Source organism: Juglans regia, chromosome 1 (genome assembly GCF_001411555.2).
Source record: "Juglans regia cultivar Chandler chromosome 1, Walnut 2.0, whole genome shotgun sequence".
Lineage (NCBI taxonomy): Eukaryota > Viridiplantae > Streptophyta > Magnoliopsida > Fagales > Juglandaceae > Juglans > Juglans regia.
In genome coordinates this window covers 9848369-9860459 of record NC_049901.1, presented here as the reverse complement: position 1 = coordinate 9860459, position 12091 = coordinate 9848369, and the positions used below count along the sequence as shown (strand labels likewise).

Below are 12091 nucleotides of genomic sequence, written 5' to 3'. Positions count from 1 at the left end.
CTTTCTCAATTGTGACTTCAGTTCCTACTTCAAAAAGATCACCTAGACAGTCATTCCCTTCAAGCCTCAATATTATAAAAATAAACCAAATCACTAAGAGTTCATGCTACTATACTTAAATATTCATACCTATCAAGTTGAGATTCAAGCCAACCACTCAAAAATCCAAGTCTAACTCCACCCTATAATTCTAAGGTTAAAGCCAAAATTCGGTAGAATACCAGTCTTGCTTAAAACTTTTTTTTTAGATTATTAATTACTTGACTTGAACCAATCACAAATTTAGGCTTAATTTGTTTTCACATAATTTTTCAACTTATTTCATTTTATTTGATCTAATTATTATAATTTTTTCAAATTTTTGTGTAAAATAAACTAAACAATTTAAACTTTTTCAAATTTTAAAATAAAAATAACTTTTAAAAAATAACTTTTAATAATATTTTATCTAATTTTTTATTTTTTATTTCGACTCATTGTAAAAACAAATGAATAATGATAGGGTTAGAGTACTAGTAATGGGTTCAACAAAGTTAAATTTTAGCTAAAGAATAGCTAAAATGCCAATTAAAGTGCAACAATGAGCTCAACAAATGAACAATAATTTTAACTTCAGATTATATCACTAGCCAAATTTGTTGAGCCAAAAGGATTAGCCAAATATTATTTTTAGACTAAAATATTATGTTTCTGCTGCTTGCTTCTCTCCCGCGCAAGTAGAACTGTAGAAATGCATTATTTTCCACCGCTTGCTTCTCTCCCCAAGCCACCATGATGACTTTTTGAATATGAACTTTCAAGATAATTTCTCTCTCTATATATATATTGTAATATATATTAAAATCTTAACTATGATTTTCAGTTTTGCAATACTTGCTAGCTCAATGAATACAATAGAATATATGCCATAGATAAAATTCCTATTAGTTTTCCAAGTAACAAGAATTTATAAATAAAATAAATAAATAATATCCACTAGAATTAAAATAAAAAATTTACAAAGAATAAATTGTAATTAGAATTAAAAATAAATAAAAAATAAAAAATTAATATTTTAATAGAATAATCAAAAATTTATTGACTCTATTATTTAATGTTATTAAAAAATAACTAGTGCTCTACTACTCTTTTACACCCATCGTTGCCCAAAACAAATTAGGAAAATATTATTTTGTCTTTCATTTTGACCGTTTAAAATGGGCGGTTGATTTTTTTTTATTTAATAATTAAGAAAGTAATTTTAAATATATTGATGTATTTTTTTATTTTTAAAAAATATTTAAATATATTAAAAATTATAAATAAAAAATAAATCTGTTATACGTTCAGCTATAAAAGTAGGACGACAGAATACTCACACCCAACAAATTAATCGGTAGCCATCTCGATATCCGTAGGTGAAAATTTCACCGTGAAATGGATGTTCAGCTAACATATTCGACGTTAGAGCATCCCGTCTCATTCTCCATATCACTATTATCTCTAAATTATAGAGAAAAATTTAGAAAAAAGTTCAAAAACTTCCTCCCATCTCATTCCCTATTTTAAGATTTTGATTTAAAAAATAAAAGTGATTCTCTAAATATAGGGAATCACTATTCATCCCCTAAATCTTTTTTATTAATATTTTATTCAAATAAATAAAATAAATTCTTTTTTCAATCAATTACATTTTCTCTTATACTAATATTTATTATACTTTTAAATAATATTTTTAAAAATAATTTAAATAATTACTAAAATATAAAAATAATAATTTTAAAAATATTATTAAACCCTTAAAAAAATAATTTAAATTTTTGTTTAAAATATTAACTATAATAATAGTTCAAAACATAAGAAAAAATATTAAGTAGTTAAGTTTGAAAATGGAAGTGAGAGAAAAAAGTAATAAAAAAATAATAGAAGAATATTATTTTAATAGAATAGAGAAATGATAGGGAATGAGATGTAGAAGATTTTTTAAAAATGAGTAAAATTTAAGATAAAATTATAGGGAGTGTCCTTTTTAGTTAAAATTTAAGAAAAAATTTAAAGAATCAGATGTGAATGCTCTTAAAGAAATTAAACTATCTCGATATCTGTGCTGGTGTCAGTAACTTTTTCTACATCCTCCGTTGGGGAAGGGCTCTCTCACTCAAATGGAAAATTTCCACCGCGAGCAGTGGAGGTTTGTTTGTTTTTTCTGCCCGCATTTTAATGAATGAGATTTTATCCGTAGAAATGAGGACTTCCAGTTGATCAGACAGCTCTAGAAAGAGTTCGATCCAATTTTCTCTCCATTTATTGATATAATTTTTTTAAATTTTTAAATAATAATAATATTAAAAAATAATATTTTATTATCTCAATTCAATTTAATTCGACTCAATTCAATATTTAAATATAATCTAAATTAAAGTAATAGAAGCTCTAAAAGTTGAAAATAAAATCAGAGAGTGGATATAATAAATTTTAAAACGGATATTGAATTGAATTGGAATAATAAAATATTATTTTTAAATAATATTATTATTTTAAAATTTAAAAAAAATAAATTATTTATTATATTTTATATTAAAATTTAAAAAAATTATAATAATGAATTGAAATAGTCAACACTAATTTCTCCTTTCTATTTGATTTTATTTTTTATAATATGCGAAATTTCTCCTATGAGGCTATGAATTGTCCTGACCTGACGAGGCGTCGAGGATTGTGGGTCCAACCAATAATGCCCAGGGAGTAATCAAGCTGGCAACGATTTAACAATGATATTGGAAACGTGTTCACTTTTGTTACCTTATAATTTAAAATTTTAGGGAAATCTAGATCGAAGCAAATGAATCTTCGACGTGTGCGTTTGACCACATGATAACAACGAACAGTCTAAAAGTAATAACACTTAAAAAGGGGAGCAACCTATAGAAGAACGAGGCAAGGGCCGGCGTCTCGTCATAATCGCTTTACCTTGTTACAAGATGAAGAGAGCAGAGCTTGTGTTCATTCCTTCCCCGGGAATGAGTCACCTGGTATCCACCCTTGAGTTTGCAAAGCGTTTACTTGATCGAGATGACCGTCTCTCCATCACGGTTCTCGTAATTAACTCACCGTTCGCACCGGCCACCAACCATAGCCTCGTACAGTCGATCGCTGCCTCCGACACGCGTGTCAGATTTATTCACCTTCCTCAAGTACATCCTCCCCCAAAAGAGCTTTTCTTCGTTTCCGTTGAGAAATTCGTCGCCGATTTCGTAGAAAGCCACAAAGCTCATGTCAAAGACGCTATCATCAACCATGTGTTATCCGCTTCACTTCCACTTGGCGGGTTGGTGGTCGATATGTTTTGCGCCTCCATGATTGATGTGGCTCACGAGCTTGGTGTCCGCTCTTATGTCTTCTTCACTGGTAATGCTGCCTTTTTTGGCTTCATGCTCTACCTTCCAACCCGGCATGACCAGGTGGGCATGGAGTTTAGAGATCAAACAGATCCTGAGTCAGTCATACCGAGTTATGTCAACACAGTTCCTCCTGGTGCTTTGCCTTCGTTGGCGTTCAGCAAGGAAGGTGGATACATCTCCATGGTAAACCATGGGAGAAAGTTCAAAGAGGCCGACGGTATTATTATCAACACCTTTTATGAGTTGGAATCCCACGCGGTGAGCTCATTTGTAGAGGATGAAATACCTCCGGTTTATACAGTGGGACCGATGATTGACCTCAAGGGTAAGACGCCTTCGGGAAATGATCAGGCCAAGCACCAAGAGATAATGAAGTGGCTTGATGATCAACCTCCATTATCAGTGGTTTTCTTATGTTTTGGAAGCTGGGGGAGTTTCGGTGAATCCCAGTTGAAAGAGATTGCACTTGGGCTCGAGCAAAGTGGTCACCGGTTTCTGTGGTCAGTACGTTTGGCATCTAAAGATGATATGCCTACTGATGCCCAGAATCTCGAGGAGATCTTGCCGCCAGGATTCCTAGAAAGAACAAAAGGCATTGGAATGATATGTGGTTGGGCTCCACAAGTGGAGGTCCTTGCCCACGTAGCAATCGGAGGGTTTGTGTCCCATTGCGGGTGGAACTCAATCTTGGAGAGCCTGTGGCATGGTGTACCTATTGCTACTTGGCCAATTTACGCGGAGCAGCAAACTAATGCATTCCAAATGGTGAAGGATCTGGGGTTAGCAGTGGAGTTAAAATTGGATTATAGGGTTGGTAGTGGTGAGCTTGTGATGGCTGAGGAGATAGAGAAAGCAGTGAAAAGTTTGATGGAGGCTGATAGCGAGGTGAGGAAGAGGGTCAAAGAGATGAGTGAAAAGAGCAGAAAGGCAGTGATTGAAGGTGGATCTTCATATGCATCACTTGGTCGGTTGACTGAGGTTATGATTGCAAACAATATATAAGCTCCTGCGAGGAAGTAGGAGATTCCTTTATCCTTTGGAGTTCCAATGTTTGAGAGTTATAAGTGTTGCATCCATTTGTCTAACATATATGTCATGGTTTTTAAGCTAGCGCTTCAAATTTAGCATGATATTTGAATCCCTTTGCAGAATCAAAGTTGCTCAAGGATGTAAGCCTTTATACAATTATATATACAACGCACACTACTTGAGCCAATAAACAGGCCTGCTATTGTTTCATCCTCAGGCCGTTCAGTGGCCAAGCTTATATATAAAACAGTCCTAGTTTCGCACTGGTCAGAGTACCATATCCCTCCCACTCATGAAATTCAGCTGTGACTAGATGGATAAAGCCGTAGTTTACTTGTATCGGAACTGATCATGATTGGGATTGGCCGTGATATGTGTCGATTGTGTTGTGTTGAAAAAGGAATGTCCCAACTCCAACGATTCCATTCAAGTGAACTAACACCAAACCCGCCTGCACTTGTCTTCACTAATTCCCCCTACCAATCTTACTATCTGATCATCATCGTCATTTCTTACACAGGTATGGCGCACATTTCTTTGTCTCTTTATTATTTTTCTATTCCAAAAATGAAGAAAAAAACAAAAAACAAAAGACTTTGCTGAAGCGGTATAATGTAACCGTCCTCACAGAATTTGAGATGTTTTATGTTTTTTTTTTTGGGGTATTCTTAAAGCTTTTTACATCTTTCAGATCTCATCATATATTGCATATTGGCTTCATCAGTCTGATCGCTTCATTCGCTTGGCATCTGAACGCATATCCAGAAAGTCCGATCAAGTCCAAATAAAAACTAAGAAAATCACGCTAATTATAGCCGATAAAGATCATCTGACAGATTTTTTTTTTTTCCCCAAGCATGCATGACCATGTGGTGTTAAATTAAATTGTAAAAGACGTGTTTTATACCATCAACGAACGGATAACCTGCAGTAATGAAGAGATGGCGTTGGTCGTCCTGTGTAAACTCTGATACTTAAGTCAACAACAGTATAAGATAAATGTATATCAAATAAAGAAGAAGATGTTTGTTACCTCTGTTAAGTTATTTATAGAAGGATGTGACGTGATGGCAACTAACTATGATCATCAATCCCATGTGCTTATCCTTCATGATCTCTTATTAAGTAGAGAAGATACCTCCTGTTTTGTGGGAGTTATCTTGCTCAAGATAATTGTATCCAACTATGAGCCTTATCTTTAGCTCTTTGGAGTTATCTCGTTTCATAGTTGTGGTTACAAGCTCCCATCCGTGGGACTTCTAACCCTAAGTATTGAGCTAACCTTCTTAGCCTTAGTGATGGGCTTAGTCTTAGAGATGGGCTCAATGCCCAGGGGGTCCAAATGCCCCCTCCATAAATAATCAAGCAACTGCCAGACCAGATTGGAAACCCAAGTCAAAAACTGATCACACATAGCTAAGCTTGCTATTTTGTTAACCCTTAATTAACCTTAATTGATTAGACATGTTTGGATTGAATCGGACATATTTTCCTTTGGTACACACTTTTTAACAATGTTGGGTGAATCTATATATATAGAAAGGACACATCCTTCTCTCGGCAGGCTGGGCCCAATCCGATTGTCAGAGTTAAGAGCTTAGGGTCAGGAGGTCCCCGTTCGGTGAGAAGAAGGCCCAGGCTAGCATGAGAAAGGATGAGACAAGCATTGTCAAGGGCACACCCCCGACCACACCATATCGAATTATTAGATAAGGGTCAAGATCTCATTTCTCATAGGGAGTGCTGCATAAAATGCGAAGCAACGCCACCCCCAAACATAGAGCCTCGATGTGGGTTGAGATATTCTAATAAGGGTTATCGTATTAAAGGCGGCAGCACGCTTTCCAACAAAGGGGGAGACACCCCAAGCACAGAAGAATAGAATTCCACCAAACGAGGGGAGTATTAAAGCTCTGGTACGGGTACAATTCGGGGACACTCTCTCTCCAACTTTCGATCTCTCTCACTCTCAAGTTTATATTAACTTAGGCATCATAGGTGCTTCTTGGCATTCCGGCCCCCTCAAGCTTTCTAGTCTCAAGTGACTAGTGAATCACAACGGGGTACGAAATACGTCCTTAACAGTTGGAGCTGTCTATAGGATATTCCCTTAAGAAAACTAATGTGCCTTTCGAATGCCTCCCAACCTAGTCCCTGGCAACCCAGGAATAAGAAGTGACTTTGACCAACATGGAGGTAGGTTCGCCGAGATGGAGGAGGGAATAAAAAAGATGGCATCAGAAATGGGAAGTCTCCAATGAGAGAATGAGAGCCTAAAGTAAAGGAACACTGAATCTGGGGAAGGTGTTAGCACGAGCCAGAACGAGCAAGATGAAGGGGGGTTGCATAGTGCGGGAGGGGCTACTGCCGAAGAAGAGAAAAAGATGCACATTGAGCTACGCAGCCTCATAGACATAGGCAAGTACAAGGAAATGGCCAGGAAGATAGGAGCGTCCTCCTCAATCGATTAGTTGCTAAGTAGCACCAATCTCCTTTATACTAAGGAGTTCATGGCAATTCCCTTCTTGCCAAAATTCAAAGTCCCGTAGATCGAGATGTACGATAAATCTAAAGACCCAGTCGAGCATCTCAAATCGTTCAGGACCCACATGACGCTCCACGACTTTTCTAGAGAAATCGCATGTCGAGCTTTTCCGTGATGTTCAAAGGAACAACAAAGGGATGGTTCGAAGCTTTGCAACCCAGCACCATCTACAGTTTCGAGGAGCTAGGCCTATAGTTCATTACCCAATTCATGACTAGCAGAAAGAGGAGGCGTCTGGCCTCCTGTCTACTAACTGTGAAGCAATGGGCAGATAAGAGCTTGAAATCTTATCTCTCCTGGTTCAATAAGGAACTTGACGATAGATGACTAGGATGAGAAGATAACATTGGCCGTTTGCATAGTGGGGACTGGACATTGTTGGTATAATGCAGCCAGGAAAAGGCAGCGCAAAGTTTATTCTGGTAGTAGTGGACTTGTAACACCCCACTCCCCAATAAAGACATTTTAGAATTTTTGAGGAGCCAGTGTGCTACTACTAAACTTAAATATAAAAGCTTTTCCTTTTTAACAATGCGCCAGATGTGAAAGAATTCCATAAAATAACAAATTTCAATAAATACTAAAAATCCAAAATAAAGTCTGCGGAAGCACTTATTAAAAATACGAAAGTCTCGAGTGCTTATCAAAATAATTTATTTAAACTTTAAACCATAAAAATAATTATAGCATAATCTGTCTAGGCCTCTGTCTCGCCTCCCTGGGTCAAGTCCTGTCCTGTAGTCTCATCTTCATAAATGTCATTACCTGGGGTGGTTTAAAAACATAAAAACAAACTAAAATGAGTCGAATACTCAATAAGCAACACATCATACAGTAAACAAAATAAACATAAGGTTTCTTGAAAAGCGTACATATTCATAAATACATTCATAAATAACATGAACATTAATTTATCTTTCACTTATCATAGGCCGTTACCCACTGTTGACCCCCGTGAGTTAGGGTTAGCGAATCTAAATAGATTTCGATTCCGCCCGTGGCCGCGGGTTGTGGAATCCATACATAAGGAAGACAATACTGGGTGCACTACCAGCATGCACGACCTGGCAATGCAATATGCTCATAACATAGGTACCGTTTTCATATCTTATAACATAGGCCGTTACATATTTTATCAAATCATACTTGCATATTTGTCATTTCATAGATTTCAAAAGAAATCACATACATACTTGTCACATCGTATCATAGATTTCAAATGAAATCGCATTCTTTCATAATATCGTGACACATGTTTCCTCACATAAATTCATGATTTTTCATATAAAATTTTATGAAATAACTCTCACATAAAATCATGCATTTCATAAATAATTTTATGAATAAATCTTACATAAAAATCATGTATGACTCCCATAATTATTTTAATGCATAAATTATCACATAAGATCATCAATATTCATAAACTTTCACATAAAATTATGACCTTTTATCATGTCTTGGGTACGTAAAAAGGGACTTCCAATGAAGGGCATACATGCATAATATCTTTTATAACAAAAATAAACAGTTTACCGTACATACGTGTAAGAATATGATCATGCTACTTACCTTGCAATACTAATCCACTATTTTTGGCACGTAATCGGTCGCCTATAAAAAATAAACACGTAATTTGCATAAACTTCTAATTAAACAGGAGATTTTATTAAAAATCTAAACTATTAAAAATATCCTATATTTTCTGAACCTAAAATCTTCACTAAATTATTCTAAACTGATAATCTTTGGAACAAAAAGACCTAAAGCCAGAAAATAAGAGCCTACGTAAAAAAAATAGTCAGTCCAAAAACAATTTAGTCATTTCTTAAACACTAAGGGGTGTATATGTAATAATCTCAAAATAAACATTAATTAAATAATATAGGAGAGTTACAAGTCAAAATGGTGCTTTACGGAAGTACTTTACCAATTAGACTTTTCGGAAAAAGAATGAAAGAACCTACGAGACTTTATCAACTAGAAAATAAAAAGAAGAAAAGTAATAGAGTTGTGCGGGAGTTTCAGAACTCACTGAAAGAGATGGAAATGCGTGATCGTGTGATGGTGGACCTGGGTGACGGAAAGAAATCGACAACAATTTCTATGCGAGGTGAAGTACTGAGGAAGGCCTCTGTTGAGGAGTTTTACAAGGCTGAGACGTGGGGTGTGTCGTGTTTAGAAAGAGGTTTCGTGAGTTTTTTATAGAGGAAAAAAGTGAAGGATATATGGTAGGGTTTCTCATATGAGTTGGTCTCCTAATAGGATTCGAATTTATTAATTTAGGGGATAAGGATGAGTATGAGGTTAGGATTATAAGATCAAGAGATGAGATTTACGGGTGGAGATAGGAAGAAATAATATTTAAATTCAAATTAAACTTAAAATCTGAAAATAATAATAATAAAATATTTTTAATTATAAGAAAAATACTTAAAACTTATCTTATGGCCTAATCTTAGGATTGGGTTGTTACAGAACTGCTTCACGAAATAGTTTGAGGCAGAGTCCTTTGCAACAATAATTTCCACCAGCGTAACCCGTTTCCCGTGTAAGACATCCAAAGACAACTCGACTCCAACCATTATAGAAGTTGGTGCAAGGAGTGGGGCATAAAGACCAAGTATTCATCCTTGGGAGATCCCAACCCAACGGACAAGTCGAGGCGACCAACAAGATCCTAGTAGGGGTCTTGAAAAAGAGGTTGACGGCCAAGAAAGGAACATGGGCGGCGGAGCTCCTCGGGGTTTTGTGGGCATACCGGGGTTTTGTGGGCATATCGTACCACAGTTAAAACACCCACCAGGGAAACTACCTTTGCGTTCCTATATGGGAGCAAGCGCGATCATCCTAGTGGAAGGAGGTATGCCAAACTTTCGAGTCCAGCATTTAAACGTATGAACAAATGAAGAAGGTTTGCATGCAAATCTAGACTTAGTATAAGAGAGGAGAGAAAAGGTTGGGATAAGAACTGCGGTTGGCAAGAGGAAAATAGAATAATACTTCAACCGAAGAGTCAAACCACGATCCTTCAAGGAAGGGATTTGGTGCTAAAGGAGACTGGAGTTACCTCCCTTGAAGAAAGAAAACTCAGACCAAGATGGGAAATGCCATACATGTTTACAACCTGTTATCCACTCAGAACCTATTGGCTCAAGGATGCTAAAGGAAAGGAGTTACCACACCCGTGGAACACAGAACATCTCAAGAAGTATTTTGTCCAAAAATTACCCTAAAAGGGAGGCATTACCATCGATTCATGTAAGTCAGAGCTTTCAATGAAAATGTTCTATCATTCCCTTATTACTGATATGTCATAGGAACTATTTAAGCCGATGCTCCACGCTCGCAGCCCAGCAATCATAGGAGGGAATATCTCTCTCAAGTGTCTTGGTCTCTCCTCACCACTCAATGCAGTCAAGTCCATCTCCCATTAGGTTATCTAAGTCGATGCTCTATGTTCGCAACCCAGCTATCATAGGAGGGAACACCTCTCCCAAGTGTTCTAGTCTCTCCTCCCCACCTAGTGCAGTCGAGTTCATCTCTCACCTAGCTATCTAAGTCGATACTCTATGCTCGCACCGTGGAAGGGGAGGAAGATAAGGAAGCTGCTTCCCCGTTCAGATCTACAACTAAGGGGTCATTTCGGTTGTCTCGACACGAATCTTTGAAGGCTGAGCGAAAAATGAAGGTCTTGCCTCCAGACGCCGTTAACAGAAGGGAATGGGAACAATTGTTCCTGATTGCTCCCCCCATTGCCTTGGCCGTAGTAGCAGCCGAAGGTGTCCCTTTCGCACCCTAGAAAAGCATGCCAACGGCGACCGAACTCGCTGGGACGGGGTCTAGGAAGGTTGCGAAGAAGGCAATGTCAAGTTTAAGCTCTGCCTGGTTAGGCATTGTTGGCTGACCCTAACTGCCCGATAGGGTAGAAGCCAGAATCCGTTGTTTTGTTGAAGTGGCCTTTAGGTTAGAAGTTGGACGGTCGAGTCCTATCACTGCTTCGAAATTGCCTCTGCTTGCTCCATAACGACTTGAATGTTGTTTGACGAGGATGGGCCGCACTGTGTCGTTGCCCTCCTCATATACTCCTGACAAGAAAGCTAGAAGAAAATGTTCCAGGAGAGAAAATAGGAGCGACTGGGCAGCCGCCTCTAAAGACTTGGTGGGGACATGCCAGGTCTTAGAAGGAATTTGTGGCTCAACCAAGGCCGAGGTTTGCCTCGGACATGAACGAGCCATGGCCAAGCCATGGCACCTTGAACCCATAGCAGGTCGTGGCCCAGCCTTGGCTGCACAACGACCCATGCCACAAGCAGGCCATGGCCCGTGCCACACGTAGGTCATGACCCAACTTTGGTCATGCCATCGCCCTTGCCCCGAGGCCAGTAGGACACACCCATGACCATGCCACAATAGGCCATGGGCGAGCCATAGATAGGCCATGGCCCGCCCTCAGCCGTGCCATGGCCTATACCTCAGCAGCACCATGGACTAGCCAAGGGTAAGCCACGACCACACATGGCCTGCCCATTAACAGCCCACAAAAGCCAACCAGAGGCTAGCCATGGGTCAACCTACAACATGCCATGGCAAGCCACGCCAAGGCCATGGCCCAAGCAAGGCCACAGCCAACCCATGACCAGCCATGGCCACCAAGGAGACATGAATGAGGGAGACTCAAGGCTTCTAGAAGATAAGGTTGTTGGAGAGGATAGAGACAAGATCAAATAGGACTCTCAAGTGATTATGCAAGATAAGGTAAAGTCCAAGATTGACTCTAAGACAGACAAAGAGAAAGGAAGAGTCCAAGATAAAGCCAAGACGAACCAAGACACCATGAGGGCACTATGTGGCCAGCCACCAAGAGGGGATAAGCCTATCCCTACATTTTAGGCTTTATCCCCTAGCTTTTAGACTTTGTCTCCTATGTTTTAGACTTTATTTTCCTAGCTTTTAGCATTTCATTTGTGTAGGGATTTTGCTAGAAAGCCCTATAAATAAAGGCCTTATGGCCTATTTTTCATTCATTCTTTGGCTTTTAGAAATTTTGGCTAGACTTGTTTAGTTTTTTAGATTTTCGGTGTTAGGTGATTCGCTCTACACTTGGACTACTAGTGTTCAATTCGTGAATCCCTTA

The 12091-nt window shown here is 38.2% G+C and overlaps 1 protein-coding gene across 1 annotated transcript; it reads left to right on the top strand.

The window, feature by feature from the left end:
- Window positions 1–2826: 2826 nt before the first annotated feature.
- On the top strand, window positions 2827–4672 carry LOC108998665 (UDP-glycosyltransferase 71K1-like). Its single transcript, XM_018975310.2, has one exon. It carries the CDS (start codon window positions 2961–2963, stop codon window positions 4380–4382), a length of 1422 nt encoding a protein of 473 aa, XP_018830855.1. The 5' UTR covers window positions 2827–2960; the 3' UTR covers window positions 4383–4672.
- Window positions 4673–12091: the final 7419 nt, after the last annotated feature.

Coding starts and splice junctions, on each gene's coding strand:
- LOC108998665 (XM_018975310.2), top strand. CDS start 2,961: ATGAAGAGAGCAGAGCTTGTGTTCATTCCTTCCCCGGGAATGAGTCAC.